Source organism: Pongo pygmaeus, chromosome 1, assembly GCF_028885625.2.
Source record: "Pongo pygmaeus isolate AG05252 chromosome 1, NHGRI_mPonPyg2-v2.0_pri, whole genome shotgun sequence".
Classification (NCBI taxonomy): Eukaryota; Metazoa; Chordata; class Mammalia; order Primates; family Hominidae; genus Pongo; species Pongo pygmaeus.
This window is the reverse complement of record NC_072373.2, coordinates 109,277,891-109,301,582: the sequence shown is the minus strand read 5'-3', so window position 1 is coordinate 109,301,582 and position 23,692 is coordinate 109,277,891. Positions and strand designations below refer to the sequence as shown.

Genomic DNA, 23,692 nt, shown 5'->3' with positions numbered 1-23,692 from the left:
GAGGATAGACTCTTTTTTGCCTGTTATTTGACCCCATAATATTTTCTTATGTTTTCTTATGTTGTGAAAGGATTATACTCCACTATTCTAATTGTTAGCCCCACTGAAATAAATACATATCTTTCTAGAAAGGTCCTGCTGTGTGCTTCAGAAATTGTTTCTAAAATAGACCTAACAAAATTATTCTAAATTATTTAAGTCTTTGGCAAGAGGCTAGGATCTTTGAGTTTTCTTTTTAACTTCTTTGTGATTTGGGAGAATTGGTCTTTATTATACCTCAGAAAAAAAAAATATGCACTGCTGGTAATAGAATAATGGAGATGATGGAAAGAAATGACAGGAGATTTTTCAACTCAAGAAGATTAATGGTTGTATCCTTCTACATCTGCTTCTCTAAATTTACGTGCAAAAGAAATCACCTGGGTAGCTTTTTAAAGACGTAGATTGTGGAGCTCAACTCCAGAGAAAGAAATTAGGAGGTATAGGTGGGACTTAAGAATTTGCATTTCTAACAAGTTTCCAGGTGATAGTGATGCTGCAGGTTCATGGACTGCATTGGAGGAGCACTGCTAAAAACTCTTAAATACTATGAGAGAAGGAGTGCCAAAGCAGATAGAGCATAATATATATCTTGTATGTTATTTATTATGTTTTTTTCCCCACAGTTTTCACAGATATTTTTATTAAGGTACTTTAATAATATTCTGATACTTCTAAAATAGTTATATTCAAATCTCCAAAGAGCCCAAATTTTACTTACTGAAAAATGGAAGGTTTTTTTTTGTATTTCCCTTAGAAATTGTGACAAGAGCTCAGCTTCTGCCTTAAAACAATAGTACTTTTCCTCAGAGACGGTTGGTGTTATGATTCATCATAACACCTCAGTAATTTTAATATCAATTTATTATTTCCAGATTTTCTGTTTAAATGCAGACTTCCTGTGCATTAATAGTTAAAAATATTGTAGATCTTTCCCTTATTGTGTCATCATCTGTCTTAGAAAACTGGGATTTGAAATGAAACAAGCTAAGTTGGGTGATTTTGAGGTTGAGATTCTCCTAATCATGTGGTCTGATAAACATGTTTATGTGTGTAATTGATTCATTCAGTAAATATGTAGTGAATGCCTATTATGTGCCAGACACTGTACTGGGTGCTTGAGATTCAGCACCAAGTTGCCTTTAGGAAACTTACATTCCATGTAGGGGAAGCAGAGAGAGATATATTAGATAATGGTAAGTGCATTGAAAAAAAATTAAGCACAGTAAGAAGTGTTGGAGATAGAGAAGAGATTGCTGGGTTTTAAAAAAAAATTTTTCCCAGCTTTATTGAGGTATAATTGACAAATATTGTATATATTCAAGGTGTACAAGATGATGTGTTGATACACATATACATTTTGAAGTGATTGCCACAATCAAATTAACACATCCGTCACTACACATTTTATGCATGTATGATGAAGACACTTAAGATCTACTCTCTTAGCAAATTTCAAGTAAATAATACAGTATTATTAACTAAAGTCACCATGCTATCACTGGATCCCCAAAACATATTCATCTTCTACTTTGGCCAGCAAGATTGCTGTTTTGGATAGGATATGCCAGGAAGACCAACCTGATAAGGTGACATTTGGCAAAGACCTGAAGGGAGCAAACCACACAAATGTTTGAGTGAAAAGGAATCCAGCCCTAAGAAGCAACTATCTGAGAATAAAGACATTTGTTATACTAATTCAAACCAGAATCTTAACACCTTAGCCTGATAGTTCTAGCACAACCTATTTCAGATTCTCGTATCTGTTACAGATGTGTTAAATTCAGTTTTCTTTTCCCAATATTCTGCCTATGAGACTTTCTTTCCATTCACTTAACTCTGTTTTTCCCTGTAAACTGAAAGCAAGGAAACTATTTCCTAAGGACCCACTGTTTTTTGTTGTTGTCGTTGTTGTTTGTTTGTTTTTTACAAATGGTTGACTTTGAAGAAATAATACCAGAACAAAAAATTTGTTTTACTAGAATATCTTTTTAATGTTATTTGTGATTTCCTCTTACTAGGCTGCTGCAGAGAAGATGGTGCAAGCCTTAATGGAAAGAAATTCAGAATTACAGGCCCTGCGCCAGTATTTCGGAGGAAGAGACTCCCTGATGTCCCAAACACCCATCTCTAACCAACAAGCTGAAGTTACCCCCACTGGCCGTCTTGGAGAACAGACTGATCAAGTAAGAACTATAGACTTACATAATTCATGCTGATTCCATTTCCTTTTTACATTCGAGGTGTAAGTTTGATAATTTTAATACCAAATTCTGAGAATATTCTCAGTACTGTCTTTGTGATCATAGTTCCTGCATCTTCCTAAGTCCCCTGACTTTTGCAATTTTTTAGGGTTCAATGCAGATACCTTCCAGAGATGATAGCACTTCACTGACTGCCAAAGAGGATGCCAGCATACCCAGATCCACTTTAGGTAAGTATCAAATTTCATTTCATTAAGGGACTTTGTTTTTCTCTTGCTTTTTCTTCTAGTAATCTCTGTGTTATAGGTTTGGCCAAGACTCTTTTCTCTTCCTACCTTAATAGAACAAATAAGTTTGGAATTCCTCTGAAAGGCTGAAGAACTGTCCTTACCTTATGTTGAGTTGAGGTTATTGCTCTGGTTTCACAATTCGGCCCAGAGAAATTCTATCCTTACTCTCCTTCTCAGATAGCTTTGCAGGGGTTCAGAAATGCAGGAGGTAATGGTTCCAATCCTGCACAGCAGGGCCATGAGCTGACACTTTTTCCTGGGTATCGTTTCAAGTCTGGGGCCACTTACTGTAACTTGACATCACCTACATTAAACCGTTAGGAAGGGTAAGCAGTGTACATTGAGTTATTTGCCAAGCCTGGCCCCATTCAGGGGATGGTTTAGGAAAGTCTTACAAGTAGTCATTCTCTAGTAGGAAAGCTTTACACTAATCAAAGAGTAAGAGAACATTGGATTTGTTTTATTTATTCTTTTTTTGCCTTTTTTTAAAAGTATACTTTTCCCTAAAGTTTTTTATTTTTGAAATTTCAAATCTACAGAAAATTGGCAAAAATAGTATAGTGAATACTCATATACATTTTTATTCAGACTTACCAGTTATTAACATTCTGCCACATTTGCGTTTTTTCTTTCTATTACACACACACACATATGTAGTTGTAATGTATTTTCTGAACCATTGGAGAATTTCTTACAGAAATCATGACACTTTATTCCTGAATACTTCAGTAAGTATTGCCTAAGAAGAAGGGCATTCTCCTACATAGCTACAATATAATTATCACACTCAGAAATTTAACCTTGATATAGGTTTAGTATCTAATATACAGTCCACATTCAGAGTTCCTGTTGTCCCAATAATGTTCTGTGTAGCTACTTTGGTTTTCCCCAACCCAGGGGTTATGCATTGTGCTTAGTTGTCATGTCTCTTAGTCTCTAATCTGGAACAATTGTCTAGCTTTTTTTTTTTCTTTAGTGAGATTGGCATTTTGAAGAATCCAGGCCAGCTAATATTCCTCAATTTAGCTGTGATTGTTTCCTCATGGTTAGATTCGAGTTAAACATTTTTGGCAGGAATACCAAATGGATGACATCTATCTTTTTTTCCTTCTGTCCTTCCTGCCTGCCTGCCTGTCTGCCTCCCTGGTTCAAGCGATCTTCCTGCCTCAGCCTTCCAAGTAGCTGGGACTACAGGCATGCACCACCATGCATGGCTAGTTTTTTTGTATTTTTTCTTAGAGACAGGGTTTTGCCATGTTGGCCAGGCTGGTCTGGAACTCCTAGCCCCAAGTGATCCACCTACCTCGGCCTCCTAAAGTGCTGGGATTACAAGTGTGAGCCACCACGCCTGGCCTGGATGACATCTTTTTTAGTGCATCACATCAGTGCGTGATAATCAGTTTGTATCATCCTTGGTGATATTAAATTTAGTCATTTGGTTAAGGTTGTCGCTGCCAAATCTCTCCATTGTAAAAGTTTTATTTCCCCCTTAGTATATAAGTGATCTGCTGGCTGAATTTGAGATGTTGACAGTTCTGTTTTCCAACAATCATTCACTCAGTGGTTTTAGTATCATTTGAGCCTTGCCTGAACCAGCTACATTGGTTTTAAACTACATTGGTAGTTTAAAAATAGTGATTTTCAGGGTTGGGCTTGGTGGCTCATGCCTTTAATCCCAGCACTTTGGGAGGCCGAGGCGGACAGATCACTTGAGCTCAGCAGTTTGAGACCAGCCTGGCCAACATGGTGAAACCCTGTCTCTACTAAAAATACAAAAATTAGTCAGGCTTGGTGGTGCATGCCTATAATCCCAGCTACGCAGGAAGCTGAGGCAGGAGAATCGCTTGAACCTGGAAAGCGGAGAGATTGCCCCATTGCACTCCAGCCTGGATGACAGAGCAAGACTCAGTCTCAAAAAAAATATGATTTTCTGTTTGTAAAACTTCTTCTTTGTTTATTTGTGGGTATTATTAATAAAGAAGAGCTGTCCTTTCCCTATCTCTATACCCCATTTGTTTTTATCAATATGGATTTTTAAAAATCATTATATTACTGATTTTGGTCATTATTTCCTTTAATGCTCAAATTAACCCATATTTGGTCAGTGGGAGCCCCGTCAAGCTGCTTCTCTGACCATTTGCCATATCCCCATTGGTTTTTTTGGTTTTTAGCATAGTTTCATAGTTTCTGGCACAATAAGATGTTCTATGATTACCTTTTACTTTACCTCCCTCAGTCCCAGAATCAGCCATTATCCTAAAGAGCTCCCTGATTCCTTTTGGTGGGAAATGGCATTCAGAAACTATGATCTGGACACAAGATGTGTTCATTGCTACATGAATGCCTTTTGCTTCTAGGACCTGTTTTTTTTTTGTTTTTTTTTTTTTTGAGATGGAGTCTCGCTCTGTCACCCAGGTGGGAGTGCAGTGGCACGATCTCTCTGCTCACCTCCCGAGTAGCTGGGACTACAGGCGCCAACCACCACACCCAGCTAATTTTTTTGTATTTTTAGTAGAGATGAGGTTTCACCGTGTTAGCCGGGATGGTCTCAATCTCCTGACCTCGTGATCCGCCCTTCTAGGCCTCCCAAAGTGCTGAGATTACAGGTGTGAGCCACTGCGCCCAGCCGCTTCTAGGCCCTTTTAAGAGAACATAGCTAGCACTGAGTATTTTTAAGTATGTATGTGTGTTATTTGTATACATATGAAGATTTGATACTGATTTCCTTAATTCCAATTTAACAATATAGGTTCTTTTTTCCCTCATTTCATATTCGTATCTCCTTGAGAGCCCTGGTTACTTATAGCATCAATATATTTCAAAATATTTACACAGTTGCAGAATAGTATAATATGCAAAAGTGTTTTCAGAATTGTTACATAAATACCATCATCAACAATAAATGTATTAAGTAATGTTTAAGATTTTTTTGTAGTTCTTTTTATCCTTAGGATATTTTGCACTGACAGTGTTCAGTTAGAGTAGTAGTGAGTTCAAAAATTATTTGGATTAATTTTTTTATTATCTTTTGGATGGTTTTATTATCTATTTGCTATATAGATTTATTTATTTATATTAGTATTCAATTTTAGACCTTTTCTCTCCCATTCATTGTCAAGCTGACTTACACATTAAAAATTAAATATTTACACAGTTCAGAACTCTAGTATATAAAATGATATACTCAGATGTCCCATATTTCCCTATTCCTTCTCTTCTGTTTCCACTCATCTCCTGCAGGTAATCAGTTTCATTTCTGGGTTATTCTTCCTGTATATCTTTTTGCAAAAATAAGCAAATGAATCATCTGTGTATATGTGATGTATATATATACATTCTTATTTCCCCTTTTTCCAATAGAAAACCTACTACTTTAGATGTATTCTTAAGCACATAGCTTGTTTTTACTTAACATATTCTTAAAATCTCAAAATCACTCCATATAAATTAATAAAGATCATCCTTATTCTTTTTTTACATCAGTATATAGTGCCATCTGTGAATATACTATAGTTTATTCAATCTTTTCTTTATAGCATCTAGGATGATTGCAGTATTTTGCTATTATAAATAATGCTACAAAGAACAACCTGTGTATGTTTTCTTTTTTCTTATTATTGGAATGTGTCCTCTGTAAATTACTCACAGAAGGCAGCAAATACCACATTATGTTAATAGCAATTAAAACTAGTGCTATATTTTCATTTTAGGAGACTTGGACACAGTTGCAGGGCTGGAAAAAGAACTGAATAATGCCAAAGAGGAACTTGAACTCATGGCTAAAAAAGAAAGAGAAAGTCAGGTGAGTTTTCTAGTTAAGTCTTAATTCCAAAATCCCTATTATTTTTTTCTTTCAAAATAGTTTATATTTGAAAGCATATAATTCCCCATGTATAATATCTGAGTCCAAATGCCAGGTATGACTTTTTTCTTTTTGGATAAAAATATAAGTTATTTTATATATACATTATCTCAAAAAGATGCTACTGTTTTTAGATTGGGACCATTAAAACTTATTAAGTGCTGGAAAAACGTAACCCTCTCTCCCCATTGCTAACTGGAATAAAATAATTGTAAAGGCCGGGTGCGGTGGCTCATGCCTGTAATCACAGCACTTTGGGAGGCCGAGGTGGGGGGATCACTTGATCCGCTCGAACAGGAGTTCGAGACCAGCCTGGCCAATATGACGAAACCCTGTCTTTACTAAAAATACAAAATTAGCTAAGTGTAGTGGCAGTCACCTGTAATCTCAGGTACTCGGGAGCCTCAGGCAGGAGAATCATTTGAACCCGGGAGGCAGAGGTTGCAGTGAGCTGAGATCGTGCCATCATACTCCAGCCTGGGCAACAAGAGCAAAACTCTGCCTCCAAGATAATAATAATAACAACAACAACAATAATAATAATAATTGTAAAGCACTGGTGAAAAAAGGAAGCATTGTGTGATTGCTGCTTAGAGTTATGACATTAGACCCGTGAAATTAGTTTTAGAAACATGAAACAAGAAATTTGAGTATAATCAGTGTTTATCAAGTATTCATGTGCAATGTACTGTGCTAGGTATTTAAATTAGCACTAATGCTCACAACTCTACACAAAGTAAGTGGTGTCGGCCCAATTATTATAGACGAAGAAGGTGAAACACTGATTTCTCTTTTAAAATGGGAGTGGAGAATAGTCATGTAACTAATAAATGCCAGAGCTATGATTCAAACTGAAGCCTTTTGTGACTTCACATACTTCCTAAGAAGATTCATTTCCTAGAGCACATTTTTCCCACCTTATGCTTTAACTCTCTCTAGCATAGAGTTCTCCTCAATTTTCTTAGAAGAGGCCTTTCAGCCTTAGAGATTCTCTTCCCCCGCCTTTCCTCCACAGCTAATTGCATATTCAACTATGATGTTGAAGAAATACTAGAACCACAGCACAGAGTTACAGACTGAAACTAAAAGCTTGTTTGTTACTATGTTGGCATCTCTTTTAGAAGATCAGTCAGTGTCATGGCTTCCTAAATTCAGTTCAACTAGCTAGTCCAAATAGCTCCTTAGTTTTTTTCTACCTTTTGCCATAGCTAGATCTATAATATAAAACCTGTGTTTGTATTTGTGTCATAATTATCATATTTTATCTTTTGATTTCATTATCATATTTCTGCTTACAAACAGACTCATGTTTTATGACTCAATTAGTTTTCAGGATATGAGAATGTGTGGCATTTAAGAAATACCAGTTTTAAAAATCCCCTAGTCTCCCTTCCTTTTTGTGGTTCTACCTTAGCCGTTATCTGATTATTCATGTCAGATATTTCAGTTTCCACACCCTCTTCCTGTTTTTCTCACATTTATCAAATCCAGAGTAATGTTACTTTTTGGTTCTGTCCTGTTTTCAGGATCATGAAATTGTAACGCCTATGAATGGGGGTGTTTTGAGTGGGTGATATTTAGCTATTGCTAAATTCCTTTAAAGGGTTTATTTAAAATAACTTGTCCTTACCATAAAGATTGTATGGATACGTGGTATCTACAGGAAAGACATTATAGCCTAGTGGCTCTGAGTCAGCTTCCCTGAGTTCACGTTCTGGATTTACCACTTACTAGCCAGCCCTGTGATTTTTGAACAAGTTCCTTAATTTCTCTCAGACTCAAATCACCTTGTCTGTAAGTTGAAGAGTAGAAGAAGTCACCTTATGTATAAATAAAAGAGTAGTTATCTCATAGGATTGTTGTGAGGATTCACTCATTCATTCATTAGCTATATGGGGACCTTCTCTAAGCTCGGGCTAGTGCTGGGGATGAGGTAGTGAATGAAATCAGTAAGGTCTCTGGCTCTATGTAGTTAATTTCTACTGGGGAGATACAGACAATAAATAAATAAACATTGTAATTATAGAGTATAGTAAGTGATATGAGGGAAATGATAGAAAGCAACATGGATGGAGACCATCTTAAATAGGGTGGCCAAAGAAGTCTTCTCTGAGCAGATGACACGTAAGCTGGGACCTAAGGATGAAAAGGAGGCAGCCCTGGGAAAGATACTTCAGGCAAAGGGAGTAGTAGTTGTAAAGGCCGAGTCAAGAGAAAGTCTGGTGTTCCTGGAACAGAAAAAGTCTAGTGTGCCTACGGAATCATGAGTGAGTATTAAAATGGCAGATATCAAAGTAGGAAAAGTAGGCAGGAGCCAGATCAGTAGGTTTGTTAAAAGGATTAAATCTATACAAAGCATTTATTAGAGCGCCCAGGGCGTAGTAAGTGTTAGCAGCTATGGTTGTTATCATGATTTTTTTTTTTTTTTTTTGAGATGGAGTCTTGCTCTGTTGCCAGGCTGGAGTGCAGTGGCGCGATCTTGGCTCACTGCAACCTCCACCTCCCAGGTTCAAGCGATTCTCCTGCCTCAGCCTCCTGAGTAGCTGGGATTACAGGCACACATCACTACGCCCGGCTAATTTTTGTATTTTTCGTAGAGATGGGTTTCACCATGTTGGTCAGGCTGGTCTCGAACTCCTGACTTCGTGTCCGCCCACCTCAGCCTCCCAAAGTGCTGAGATTACAGGTGTGAGCCACCACGCCTGGCCTGTTATGATTTTTAATGAACTTTGTCATAACCAAGTACTTGTCATTTTCTGGTGAGAACACTGAAAGTTTAGGGCATGTAGTGCCAGCTTTTGGCAATATTTCTTCACAGGTGGTGGCGTGTTCTTCCATCAGGAGTCATGTAATGTTTGGTGATCTCTCATGATGTTAGCAGCTGTTGCTGTTTGATGCCTTATCCATTAATTCATTAAGGGTTGCAAAATGAAGATATCCTAATGCTATCATTTTTTCATCTGTTAGGTGAAATACTTACATAAAAACTTCATCTCTTCTTGCTTCTGCTAATGGTAACCATTCTTTTTCAGTATCATAATAAGCTTGTTAAACAAATTTGATGTGTTTTATAGTGCCAGCTAAAGTGGAAGACATCATTAAGAACAACTATGACATCTTCCCATAAAACAGCCTTTGTTACCATACTGCAGGGATTATTGGTTTGATGCTGTAGAGCCCTATTCATGTTCTCGTTTTCTTTTCTGTTACTGGCTAATAGTGAATGATATGCAAAAGCATTTGCCTCAGTGTTAAAATGTAAACATGGCAGATACTGTTTCCTCTTTTCACAGATGGAACTTTCTGCTCTACAGTCCATGATGGCTGTGCAAGAAGAAGAGCTGCAGGTGCAGGCTGCTGATATGGAGTCTCTGTCCAGGAACATACAGATTAAAGAAGATCTCATAAAGGTCTTTCAAAACTTTTTAAAGACCACTGGAAATGTTCACAGTTCAGAATACCTGTAGGGCCTCTTCAGACAATATTTGCACACATCGAATCCCTTGGCCAGTGATTATCCATATCCCACTTGAAAGTATAGGCAGAATATTTCAAGAACATTTGTTCCCGTCCTCCTCTGCTGAATAATCCTTTTATTACTATTTTCACATCCACACTTATTTTTTGACTTCTAGGACCTGCAAATGCAACTGGTTGATCCTGAAGACATACCAGCTATGGAACGCCTGACCCAGGAAGTCTTACTTCTTCGGGAAAAAGTTGCTTCAATAGAATCCCAGGGTCAAGAAATTTCAGGGAACCGAAGACAACAGGTAAGTTATTGGAATATAAACCTTATTTATTTATTTACATTTTTTTGTATTCTTTTTTTTTTAGTAGAGATGGAGTTTCACCATGTTGGTCAGGCTAGTCTTGAACTCCTGACTGCAAGTGATCCGTCCTCCTCAGCCCCTCAAAGTGCTGGAATTACATACAGGCATGAGTCACCACATTGAGACAGGGTCTCACTGTGTCACCCAGGCTGGAGTGCAGTGGTACAATCACAGCTCACTGCAGCCTCAAACTCTGGGGCTCAAGGAATCTTCCTGCCTCAGCCTCCTGAGTAGCTGGAGCTGCAGGTGCACACCACCACGCCTGGCTCAAACCTTATTTTTCTACTGTGAAATAAACCATGGTAAAGCTGTCAATCTCAGCTATTTGTGGAGGGTTAGTTGATGGTATTTCATAGAGAAACTGTGCTCTAAAATTTCCTACTTTGGTCGGTAGCACTATAGATGCCCCTTTCTGACATTTGTAGTTCTGAAAAGAGCAGCAGTTCTTTTGGACACATACCAATAGTTATCCCTCACACTCATACATAAGTCACCTCCCTCAACTGAATCTTTCTCTTTTATCTGCATTTAACCATGTTCAGATCTCTCCCAGTTAAAAAAAAAAGAGAAAGAAACCCCTACATTTGCCCCAGATTTCTTTGTAGCTACAGCCCCATTTAACCTTTCTTCAATGCCAGACTTTTCCAAAAGACTTACTTGCCTGTACTCCCTGTCTCCATTATCATCTGTCCCACTAACTACTCACCCCACTGCATTCTGGCTTTTAACTGTACCTTAAACAACTCTGTTGGTTATACATTGTCATAGCTCATTATCTTTATAGCACTTATTACACTCACAGTGACACACATCTATGATTAATGAATGTATTTTTCCTCCACTAGATAGTAAGCTTTCCCCTAGAACTTAGAACAGGGTCTGTCCCGTAGAACGTGCTCAGTAAATATTAATTGAATGAATGAAGAATACTAGTAAGTCCTATTATATACATTTTCCTCTTGCCTGTCCTGTTTCCCTCTTACTCCTTTTTCTTAGCTGCTTTCCTGTGCTTCTGGCTTCTCTCTCCTTTTTCTTCTTTTTGCTCCCATGTTTGAATTCCACCTTACAGGTTTTAAAGATTAAAAAAAAAGATAATATGACATTGATTTGAAAACTATAAAATAGTATCAAAAGCTTAAGTACTACGATAGTGGGCTTTTTAAGTCATAGTACATGCTATTGCATTTTCTTGTGTCTCAGGATTAACTGTGGCTTCATGTCTCACTGTGCCATTTGCACATTGCTTCTTCTCTCTTTACTCAGTTGCTGCTGATGCTAGAAGGACTAGTAGATGAACGGAGTCGGCTCAATGAGGCCTTACAAGCAGAGAGACAGCTCTATAGCAGTCTGGTGAAGTTCCATGCCCATCCAGAGAGGTAAGAGAGTGGCTGTTTTTTCTTTTATTCTTTATTGAAATTTTTATTTCTTTTACTATTGTATTCTTTTTATGCCTTTTATTCTCCATTAAGTGCAGATGCTTATGATACTGAAGAGGGGAGAAAAAACAGCGACAATTACTGGGGCTACCCACTTTGTCATTTGTTTTATGGATTGCTCTGAGCCTCAGTGTCAAAATCTTAAGTCAGGAATAGCGCCTGTTTCACACAGCTATTGCAGAGATTAAATAAGAAGACAGCTTTTGTGTCTAAAACAATGCCTTGCATGTAGTAAGCACTCAATGTATGTTCATTTCTTTTCTGTGATCCATGTCCTGTTAAAGGCTGTTCTATTATAAACATAAGGCTATACCCTGTCTCTACTAAAAATACAAAAATTAGCTGGGTGAGGTAGCACGCACCTGTAGTCCCAGCTACTTGGGAGGCTGAGGCAGGAGAATCACTTGAACCCGGGAGGCAGAGGTTGCAGTGAGCCGAGTTCGCACCACTGCACTCCATCCTGGGCGACAGAGCGAGACTCCGTCTCAAAAAAAAAAAAAAAAAAGAGAGAAAAAGAGTAAGGCTGTAATGGGCACTGATATTCATTTAATATCATCGAAGAAAATATATTAATCGGGATGGCTAATATCATCCTGGGACCACCGATAGCTATCATGATGAATATAGTTTTCTTCTACCTCTTAATTTTTGGTCACATATATGATACCTCTCTGGATCATTTTATATTCTCTTCATTTTTTTTTTTCTCATTTTGCCTTCCCTACTAGCCCCTTTTACTCTTTTTCAATTATTATTATTATTATTATTATTGCTATTCAGTTTCTTGTAATTTATTGTTGGACTTTAAAAATGTTTTCTTTCTACCAGGAAAATGAAGGCAGAGGAAAGGTATGATAGGACCAGTTGATTGTGTTACTTTTTAAAGAACCTCTGGAGCTTTAGTTTTTATGAACCAGATTCCTTTTGAGCACACCATCCCACTGTCAAGTTTGGTAACAAATGAGAAAAGAAATATCTTCAGTAGTGGTTCTACTTGGCTCAGTCTTGCTCCAGTTTATATTTAGTTTGTCCTGGGTTTTAGTTTTTCAGAAACAAAAGCTTTTAGTCAACTAATGAAATTTCTCTTGTTTGGGCTATAGGGGTGTGAGATAAGTCTTAGGAGCTGTAATTTTATGTGAAATTGGCCCAGAATCTAGCATAAGGGGCAAGCTTTTAAAAAAAGGAACAGTCCTTACTAATCTGTCAGCAGTGAACACAAATGCCTTGTACACAAAGACTACATTCATTTATTGTGTCCTGGAGAACAATTACTTTACAAAGTCGTGTGGCTCAAAGTGGTATTGATGGTTCTTTGGAAACAAATGTGGACTCACTACAGTTGATGGCTAATCCATTTTCCTTCCATGTGGCATGTTTAATCAGCTCTGAGAGAGACCGAACTCTGCAGGTGGAACTGGAAGGGGCTCAGGTGTTACGCAGTCGGCTAGAAGAAGTTCTTGGAAGAAGCTTGGAGCGCTTAAACAGGCTGGAGACCCTGGCCGCCATTGGAGGTGGGGAACTGGAAAGTGTGCGAATTCATCACAAGCATGCCTACTGAGCACTGGCGGGTCAGACTGCAGCCCAGGATGGAAAACCTTGTTTGCACTAACCAGAAAGATCCTTGTCTGATTTTGGCAGAATTAAACGGTGACTTACTAATGATAGAACTGGTACAAGTAGCATCAACTACAAAGTGAAACTCACTTTAGCCTACATGGATCTCACTGTACATACATATCAATCCCTAAATTGAATGGTGGAGGTTGCAAAGTGTATTTGCACATTTTAAATCATTCTGTTTTAGTTTTTTCACTTTTATTCATTCTTATCCCTAGCCCTTCTCATTCCCTCATCCCTTCTGTGGGCCAATAAAGTTTATTCTTCCCCCACTTTCACAATCCATTTCATATGTTCCATATCATATCACAAATGCATGTGTGTGTATTATTTTTGCCATTCAGTCAACTCCTCTTTGAGTGAGAGCATTTTTTAAATCAAAAGCATACAAGTTTTAAGATGAGAGAGCGGGAAAGAGATTGAGAGTCTATAAGAATGACTTTGCAAAAGTGATATAATCCTTATCAGAAGGTAATCAAAACCAGGAGAGTAGTCTTGTAATAGTAGACTGCAAGTATTGGGAAGGCCAAGTTAAAGAACAGAGGCAAGAACTATGAAAGTGATCATAGTCAACTTTTATCTCCAATACTGTCTCAGAGTTGACTGTTGTACACAAGTGAAATTAGATTAGGTACAGATTAGATTCTACTTAAAATTTGTTCTTTACTGATTCCTTTAGGTTTCTTTAAACCAAGGTCATGCTATTTAGTCAGAACATGACTTCTAGAATGGTCTTCCAGAGTCAGAATTCTCTGTTTACAATTTCAAATGTAGTATCCCTCTTTACATTCAGTGTTTAACCAAATAACTCATTATAGCCAGAAGAGGGTATTGCTTCTTCCATTTGTGGCACTAGATAGGGTCCTATGTTTTTCACTATTTAGTATGTATACATTTCTCCATATAAAAGTAATAGGCTTCAGGCTTTGAAGTGCTAGAATAGTTTAGAAAGAAATGTTACAGATGTATGTTTATAGTTTTAATCATTGTCTCAATGCTTTCTTGTGGCAACATGACAGGTATAAGGAGAGGGGCACCGGAGATTGTATTTCTGATGTCTTGAATGTCAAGAGTGTGAAAAGTAACCAAGATTGCTTTGCAGCTTTGTGAGATCAACATCATGAATTTGTTTTCATTTCCTCTGGTTGGAAGTTTCCTAGGTTAGAAGCTGAGGTTTCAGTTCCTTTAAATATGGAACTTGGGAACAGGGATTGAGGTTTTCTAGCACAGTAAATGTGACTGAATACCCTTTCTAAACTAAGTGGGGCACAGTGATTTTTTTTCCTTCTTTTTTTTTTAACTTGACACTTTATTTCTTTCACATGTTGACATGGCTTGTATTACATTCTAAATTTCATCTGTTTCTGTAACTTTAGCTGTGTCTATAACAGATAGAGCATCAGTCAAACTAGAGTGGACAGGGAGAAAATGTTCTACTGGGGAAGCGCTCTGGAATCTTCCGATTAAGTCATTTGCAAAAGATTGATAGCCATAAGCCTTACTCTTGATGGATCTGTCATTTCAGTTTCAGTGGCTTTTGAGGAAAAAGGAGTCATTTAAGGAAGGAGATAGGAAGTGTAGGCAGATCCATCCACTTTTCTTAGTCTCCCAATTTTAAGAGACCCTTTCTTGCACAAAATTTTTTGTAACTTTCCAGAAGTAAAGAGGAAGGTAATGGAGCTGTAGAAATGTCAACCCATCAAAGACTAGTTTGTCATCGTTACAACAAGGCATTTAGGGAACGTCTTTCCTTAATTTTACTAATAGACCAAGGAAGCCTTCTGAGTCTGCTAGTAAGATTCAGCTCTGGGTGATTCTTCGTTTCTAATGGCTCATAGGGATTACAGTTTATGTTAATAATCACTCCTACTTCTGTCAACCTCCAGCAAGAGTAGATTGATAGCAGGATAAATTAGAAGTCTGATCTTAATGTCATAAATTTGACTAAAATATGGTACTAACTTTTTTGGATCTAGATAGCTGGAATGAGGCTTGCAAACAGTGTTATCTGGAGAGAGCTTGCTGGTCTAACAACTTTGTGTGATAATTTGGCATCCGATTAGAGAGCATGAGTCTGATAAATTTTATAATCCACACAGAGATCATGCTGTGGTTGGACACATCATTTAATAATATTTAGCATGATATAATATTCCATTTTCTCTACAGGAGCACAGACTCTCATACTGGATTATTTTACCTTTGACAGTCATTTTTCAATATGACAGTAATTTTAAATAAAGCATCGTGTGCTTATAGAACCTTGTGCTTGAGTAAAAATAATCTTCAAATAAAAATAATGAAGTAAATTTTTACTTAGGCCATGCTTAATTGGAAGCATAGAACTTAAATTGAGAAAAAAATCCATATGATAGATTTTGTTTTTCTCATGTTTCCCTTTTGAATAATAACAAATAATGCAGAGTAATGGTTGTAAGAGTTCAGGGTAGATGAAGTCTGTAGGTTTTAGAAGTATAGAGTTGAACCTCCAAGAGGACTTATTTAATGAGTGAAATAAATGTCCTTAGAAATTGTCCCTAAACTCTTTTCTATTGAAAGTTTATAGTATTGAAAATTTGATGATTATTAGTACCTAGTATAAATCAACATTCATCTGATGTTCTCTTTTTAGATAGCCAAGTTATAACTTTTTTGAAAAGACATTATTGGACTATGTTAGTAGGTCAGCCTTTTCCTGTGATAGTGTGTACTCTTATCTGTCACCCAACCTTCTCCACACCCTCTTCTCTTCATTCAGTTGTGGACAGCAGTAATTTTTTCAGGACTTTTGCTTCTTAGAGGAAATACATTTTTCCTTATTTATATTTTTAAAAGATGTTTCTATTACATTATATATAGCAAGAGATCTATTAAGGATCCAGAAAATCTTAACCTGTAGAGGATATGAGTTCCTAATCATAAGAATTAGTTTCCTTGAGGGTTCTTTAGTATATTCTATTTACACAGTTTATACATAAGTAAACTCTGTGGCCGATGTACATAAAAAACCTATCACTTTATGCTCATTCATCCTCCTAATTCAGTGTCTGGGTCATGAGATGTTTGGCTCATGGCTTCAAAAACTGTTCAAGAAAACTGATTTCAGTTCTCTCTATGTTGATCTTCCAGTTGGATCTGGAGTCTTCTGATTGTGGAAAGGAGTAGCAGATCACATTATACTGAAAATTGTCCTTTTCGTTGAGAAATAAAGGTTGACTGAGCTACCTAAAGTCACTTTCCTTTGGACTGTAAGCCTTAGACAGAACAATAATACCTTTGCTTTTCTTGAGGTAGTATTAGAAAACTCTAGTTCCCATTGATAGGATAAACTTGTTTTCTCGTTTCATGGTCTTTTTATATAAAACAGTCACAAAATCTTGACATTTGGCATCCCTGCAAAGCTCAAGTGGCGTTTTCAAATAGGGTATTATGTAGCATTCTGCAGGTTTACAGTCAGTATCCTGCAAGGAAAGGTGACAAACTTACTGTGAAGTTAGGAAGAAATATTAGTAACCCACACACTTAAAGTGAGTTTTCCATTTTACCTTGTAGAAATTGGACTAGAGATAGAACAAATGAAATTAGTTTTCTTTTCCAGGTATATCCTGTGAGATACCAGCACAGAGTATTTTCTCTCAATTCTCTCAGGGTTAAAGCTCAGTGAGCTTTTCTTTTCTCTTTGGTAGTGTGGAACCATTTGTACCGTAGAAAGAATAGCTGGAAATATGGAACTCCAATGTGGCAATACAGTAATAAACAGAAGGAATGAGTCAGTAGGATAATGTATTGGAGTGATTTCTGTGTATTTCAGTTATAATGTTTTTTATATAGTGTATATTTCAGTTATTTCAGTTATAATGTGTTTTAGAATGTGGATTTAAGCCACCTTCTCACCCTTTGCACCGGTAGCTTTGTTAAAACATTTTATTATGATCAAATAACAAGCCTGTTGCTTTTAAGTAATCTAAGTGTTAACAGAAGGTAAGTCTTCAACTTCTCCCTGTTCTCACCTGGGCCAAGATGAATTTTCTAAATAAAGAATAGCTTTGTAATTTGCCTCCAACAAAGAATGGGAAATGGAAGGAAACACAAAACTGTGGTCCTGACAATACTAATTCTACCAGTTTTCAAATAAGAATAATTAAGTGACATACTGATTATTTTTGTGTTACTCTCCCTTTTTTTTGTTTAAAGTGAAATTCCAGAAGTAAAAATCTTTATCATGCTGTTTTCCTGTTACTAAAACTGGAAGGGTAAAATAGAAAGTTCAGCAACATCAGAAAATGTTGTATTTAAAATAATATGAAGAATAGGGGTTTTAAGTACATAAACCAAATTGGCTTCCTTGTAGGTTTACTTTTAGTATATAACATAAATATGTAGTGCTTCTTTTTACAATAATCAAAGTCATAGCTCCAAGATATTGACCTCTTTCTCAATCTATAACCTTTGTAGGCATGCGTTTATACCAGCATGTTTTATAAATTATGAGTTTCTATCTGTGGCCATGAAGTCTTATTAGTTTTCACTTAAAATTTTGTGGGTTGTTAAGAAGAATTAAAGTGATTCATAACTTCACGCTTGAACCTGGGAGGTGGAGGTTGCAGTGAGCCGAGATCATGCCATTGCACTCCAGCCTGGGCAACAAGAGTGAAACTCTGTCTTAAATAAATAAATAAATAAATAAATAAATAAATAAATAAATAAAGTGGTTCATAACATCAGATGAAGAAGGAGGTGAGTGATATGTTAAATGATCAGAAACTTGGCATTACATTATTTCCAGGACCATTTCCCCACCAAAATAAGCTGTATATTTTTCATTTCTTCATGGCACTGTGCTGTTAATTTGTGTTAACATTTGTGCTAAAATGGAGTGTAATTTTTATATATAAGTGTTAGAATTTTAGCTATCTTAGTTGAAACACAAAAAATTGTTACTGATCCAATAAAATTATCAAAGGCCAACAGAAACTATTTGGTTTTATTCTTAAGATATTTATAAAAAAAAGAAGTAGAGAAAGCTTGTATCTTTTTTTTCCTTATGGGAGAATCAGTCTATTGATTATTTACTAAATTCCAAGTCAAAGCAAGGCTCGTAGAATGAGTCTTTAACTAAAGGAAGAAGAAACTCGAATTTTTCTCCTCTCGAAGAAGTGAGACTAAAGAAACAGTGTTATACTTTCCCCAGAAATGTGACATAGGCTACTTTACCTTAAAAACCCTTCCTTGCTTTCTTTGCTGTAGGAGAATAGCAGAAAGCACAACAGAGGTTTGAGGAGCCAACTGTGGTGGGTAGTGCTGTCTCTAAACGTTCCTAGAAAAGCCTGTTTCTCGTGTTCTTTGAAGAAAAAAAGAGATCGTAAACAGGAAGAATTTATTGACATTACAGAATTATGGCATCACAAAATAGGTGCAGTGGTCATATCTCCTGGTCTGCCCTGGAGTCGTAATTTACATGTGCCTTGGTTAGCCTAAGGATGGAAGACTGTAGTTGTATTGAATCATTACCCTTTTGGAGAAGTAGAAACTCTTTCCAGAATTTTAGTGGGATTTCATACCCCCAAAAGTGTTTTAGATTATGATTTGGCCTTTTCAAGTCACTTAAAACAGCTACTTTCTGAAACATGTGAGCTGGAAAGCCCTAAGGCTACTTAAGAGATGTTGCAATTTAAAGACAAAGATACGCCATAAAGGGGTTTGACTGCAGACAGCAGTTTTCTACCACTTGTGTTCCACGATCAGAATCTGTCTAGATAGAGAATTCTATTTCTTAGCAGAAACTATGGAGGACTATATGGAATCTTAATTTTCTTATGATCCTGAAGGGAATGTGTACAGGTGAAATTGTAGTTTGATAGGAGGCCTCTTTTCCTTGATTCTCTCGTACAGCACCATAACATTAAAGTCAGCAATAGTTGGTTCATGACATGAAAATGTGAGCATTCTTGTAATGAATGCATGGCAAAGTACCTGGGAGTCAGAGTGAAATGGGGCTGAGAGTATTGGACACAAGGGTCCAGTACTGAAGGAAAGAACACTTGGCACTGCCGACTTATTCATGCTTAAAGTTTTAGTTCTTCAGATCACCTTTTAAAATTAATAAAATATGATCTCTTGCTATGTTCTAAGTAACTATATGGAAAAACATCACTCCTTTTCTGTTGATCCCATATTAATGGCTTAAAGGAAGATAATAATGACTACAGAGTAGAATTTGGGGGAAATGGTCTTGACTCCACCCAATTTGGACTCGTTACTAAAGAACATGTCATGAGCCAGGTGTGGTGGCATGCACCTGTAGTCACAGTTACTTGGAGGCTGAGGTGGGAAGATCCCTTGAGCCCAGCAGTTCAAGACCAGCCTAGGCAACATAATGAGACCTCATTTCTAAAGCAAAATAAAACGAAAAAAGAGGTCATGAAGTTTCCCCTAAACTTATTTATGCATGTTGGAGTTTTAAGACAGTTATCATTTAATGATGATTAATCCTTTTTGTAAGGCACCTATTCCAAAGAGTTCAACCAAAGAGTTGTCACTACTTACTTTTTCAATGTCCTGTGAGGTGGAGAGCAAAGAGTGTCATTTCAAGCCTCCTGCTGGGGAAACAAGTATTCAGAAATGAAGAAGTGCAGGTAGAATCAATCAAGATCATTCAGATAGTAATATCAAGTATAAAACTTCTTCTGCGATGATATTTAGGTTCTGTGGCCTTCAGCTTTCTCAGTCTTCAACTTATAAGCCCATGGACTACTTCAGTTTACTTACAATAACAATAATATTGTTTAAGGATGGTATTTATTGAGTACACACTGTGTACCAAACACTGTTCTAAGCACTTCAAAATCAGCAAACCCTTTAAAGTTCACAACAGTATGGAGTGGATAATACTCTTAACCCTAGTTATTAAATGAAGAAACTTAGTTATGGAAAGGTTATGACTTGCCTAAGGTGACATAACTAACGAAAATAGCACAATTCAAATATAGACAGTCTATCTCCATAGTTCTTGTTCTTAATTATTATGCCATACTCAATTTAAAAAGTTCTACAAAAGTATGAATTTTTGCCTCAGTGATAAGAATACCTTATATTTGCATAGTGCTTACATTTTCACCCAAGGATTTTATGGTCTTATGTTTTAGAGGTTTATTTTTGTGTACTTTGTAGAATTAGATAGCTGATAGAAAATACTTTTCTAAATCTAAATAAGGGACATCTTGGTATCACCTCCATTTTGTATTGTTCAAAGCCTAGAAACTTTCAGGAACCACAAGTTGAGAACTTTTATTGAAGCCTCAAATAAAAGTTTTTTATAAAATTGCCAGTCTAACATGTAAAACTTAATCTCGAAGAAGCAAGTTAAATGAACAGATTCTTAGCTCCCAGAGAATCTAAAGGCGGCAGACTATTTTATATTTTATCAAAAAATAAGAAGAGTCATCAATATAAAATCATAGGTACCTTAAATTAGAAATTCAAAGTATTCCAATTTAGTTCTGAAGATAGTGTTTCGTTGTGCAGTAAAAGTTTAGAAAAGGGTATCACCCACACAAGAGAAGTTCTCTCATTTATTTAAAAAAATGGAAAATGGTAAAAGATGTCTAATGTAAACTTATATACAGGACCTTGTATGAGATAACTTACTCTTTTATTCCCATATTTTCTACAAATTTTTTAGCTTTACCCCTCAAACATGGGAGAAAAAGTTTCAGCATTTTAATTCAAATTGGTAAAAGGCTGAGCAACCCTTAAAGCTGCCGTAATGAAAGAAGACTGTGAGCTAGCTTAAAAAAGAAAGAAGGGGAAGAAACAAAACCCCTGTGTAGTAGAGTGTCGAGATGAGATGAGCATTTATTTGTCTCCATCGAATTCCTTATGAAGCCAGAACCATAGCATCCTGCTCTTAAGTGAAATAAGATGGATCATTATCCAAGAATGCAGACATGGCACCAGAAAGGCTGTCAAGATAACTGGAGGGCAGAAAGTGTCAGATAAAAACCTTCAAGACCAGTGATAGTCACCCTTTCCAATTCTCGCTTCTGGAACCTGGCAGGAATGGTCCTGGGATGTGGGCCCAGCCTGACTCCACAACCCAGCAACAATGGTAGGGGATGAGGATCCTGACCTCATAGAGCTGAGCTTTCTTCAACTACAGGATCCTTCTCTAGCCCCACATTCAAAAGAGAAACAATGTGAACAGTCTGTTTTCTGTCGCTGAATGAGACAATTCATTTCCTTTGCTGGAAAAACATAAAAGATTGTGATCGCTACTGTTGTACAGGGAAAGATTTTCCAAAGTAAGCATAACATGATGTGGGTGTCCTAGATAAATTAGCATCCTGGGTTCAGTAAGTTTTTAAAGCAGCCAAAGATTAGGGAATGTGTCCATACACCTCTACTCAGCTAGTATCCTGAGTGAGATGGTTTCTGGGGTTGGTTTGAATGAGTAAGTATTGGAAATAACTCTTGTACACTGTCTGCCACAGACCTCTAAAGATGCTAAGTGGTAGAGGTGGTAGAGGCTTCACTGAACAGGACCCTTCCTTGATCCAAAGTTAACATAAAGTTCATGGTGTAGATGAGGAAACCTAAGCTGTTATCACAGCATACTTACTACCTCTTAGCACTCCATGAGATCAGCCTGGGCCATTGCAAATATGTAGATGTGAACTGCCCCTGCTTACCTTATCTGCACTGGGTAGTGAATGCTCATGATTCAAGCAGAGCCTTTCATGCCTGGATGTCTGAACTCAACAGAAGGTTCTTTGGTCTTCGAGGAAGAAGCAAAGATAAAGATCTGATTTGTCACCAGAAGAAAAAGTGAGTGGCTTCTAAGAGTCCGGGGTCTCGACTTACTGGCGCAGCTCTAGTGAGGGCTAGTTGTATAACCTTGGACTCACCACCTAATCTCTTAGAGGTCCAAGTTAATCAGTGGTCAGAAGTGGAGTTGTAACTGGTTGGTTGCCGAGGCTAGGATCAAAACAAGATTTCAAGATTCTTTAAGTTGGGGAGGTTCTATAAGACACAGTGAGTGTCACAGTAGATTTTCTTTGACAAATTAACCATAATAAATTTCTACACTTCCCGAAAAATGCAGTAATATAAAACATAGCTCTTGGTCTTAAAATGTATGAACAGTCTTAATTTTAATCAATATAAGGAGGAAGACACACCCTAGATTTGTGCTGTCCAATAGGGTATCCACTAGCCACATGTAGTCATTTAAATATAAGTAAATTTAAATAAAATTTAAGATTCAGTGCTTTGAAATGTGGGCCATACTACCCACATTTCAAAGCTCAACAGCCATATATGACTGTGTCCACTGTACTGGGCAACACTGGCACAGAACATTGCTGTCATTGCAGAAAGTCCTCTTGGTCAGTGCTGCCTTAGACCTTTGCCCATACCACAGACTGCAGCTACTTGTACCTTAGAGTAAGGTGTAGATGTTTGGGCCCTAGAGTGGCTATGTCCATCTCTGGAGAATGAAAGGATGGGTTAAATCCTATGTGGATAAAGCAGTGCAAGAAACCCTTCAGGCAAAGGGTGTCTGCACAAAATAAGAGTTTGAGAGAGGTGAGGAGGAAGGGAGGTTAGAGGAAGAAATTAGGGAACAACTGAATCGTTGGGTGTCTTGAATCTTGACTAGACCTGAACCTTACTAGGACACAGGACCCCCAGAGGGAAGTTCCTCAGAGAGATTGTCACCCTATGCACAACTGATCCCAACAATAGATACCTCTGAGAGATTCAGGGCAGCTCTAATCTCCAGGCACTCAGTGGTGGGGAAAGGGTTAGGCATGTTGGACTCATGTTATGGAAGAGAAAGTTTTTATGTAGCCAGGCAGTGGGGAATAATTCAGGCTTTCTTGACATTCGAGTGGGGTAACCAGTGCATCTGACAGTCGGCTCCATAGAAATGGGTCTGTGCAGGCAAAGTCAGCTTATGTTGTGAGGCTCAGGCTTGAGTATGAGTAAGAAAGTGTCCGTGATACAAAAAGTTCTATTTTTCTTGCCAGCCCTGCTGGCTAGGGAGAATTTCTTCCACATGTATATGGAGAAAGGAAGAAATCAGAGGCAGCTGGCAAAAAGAGTATTATTTAACCTGCTGTCTGGAAGCCATCTGTGAAGGGAATCACTTTTCTTTTCTGGACTTATTTCCAGGTGCAGCTGCAGGGGATGACACCGAAGATGCAAGCACTGAGTTTACTGACAGTATTGAGGAGGAGGCCGCACACCATAGTCACCAGCAAGTAAGTCAGAGTCAGGGTCTGGGACTTCCAGGGTGGACGGCACACAGCCCTTCTGAGGTCTGATAGTCTCCTGCAGCCCTTGTGGACTTAGTGAGAAGATATCTTTTTATATAAACCACTTCTCAGTCATCTTCCTGTTCTCCTTGAACTTC

At 37.4% G+C, this 23,692-nt stretch overlaps 1 protein-coding gene across 28 annotated transcripts in view; it reads left to right on the top strand.

Annotated features, from left to right (window-relative positions):
- Positions 1-23,692, top strand: part of LOC129030855 (myomegalin) — a 226,010-nt gene that overhangs the window by 161,736 nt on the left and 40,582 nt on the right. For all 28 annotated transcript variants that reach the window (XM_063651409.1, XM_063651410.1, XM_054476702.2 and 25 more), the window contains 8 exons: positions 2,061-2,225; positions 2,392-2,473; positions 6,244-6,335; positions 9,689-9,805; positions 10,031-10,168; positions 11,492-11,604; positions 13,048-13,175; positions 23,452-23,540. In XM_063651409.1, the coding sequence (XP_063507479.1) occupies positions 2,061-2,225; positions 2,392-2,473; positions 6,244-6,335; positions 9,689-9,805; positions 10,031-10,168; positions 11,492-11,604; positions 13,048-13,175; positions 23,452-23,540 (924 nt within the window). The remainder of the gene's footprint in view (positions 1-2,060; positions 2,226-2,391; positions 2,474-6,243; positions 6,336-9,688; positions 9,806-10,030; positions 10,169-11,491; positions 11,605-13,047; positions 13,176-23,451; positions 23,541-23,692) is intronic.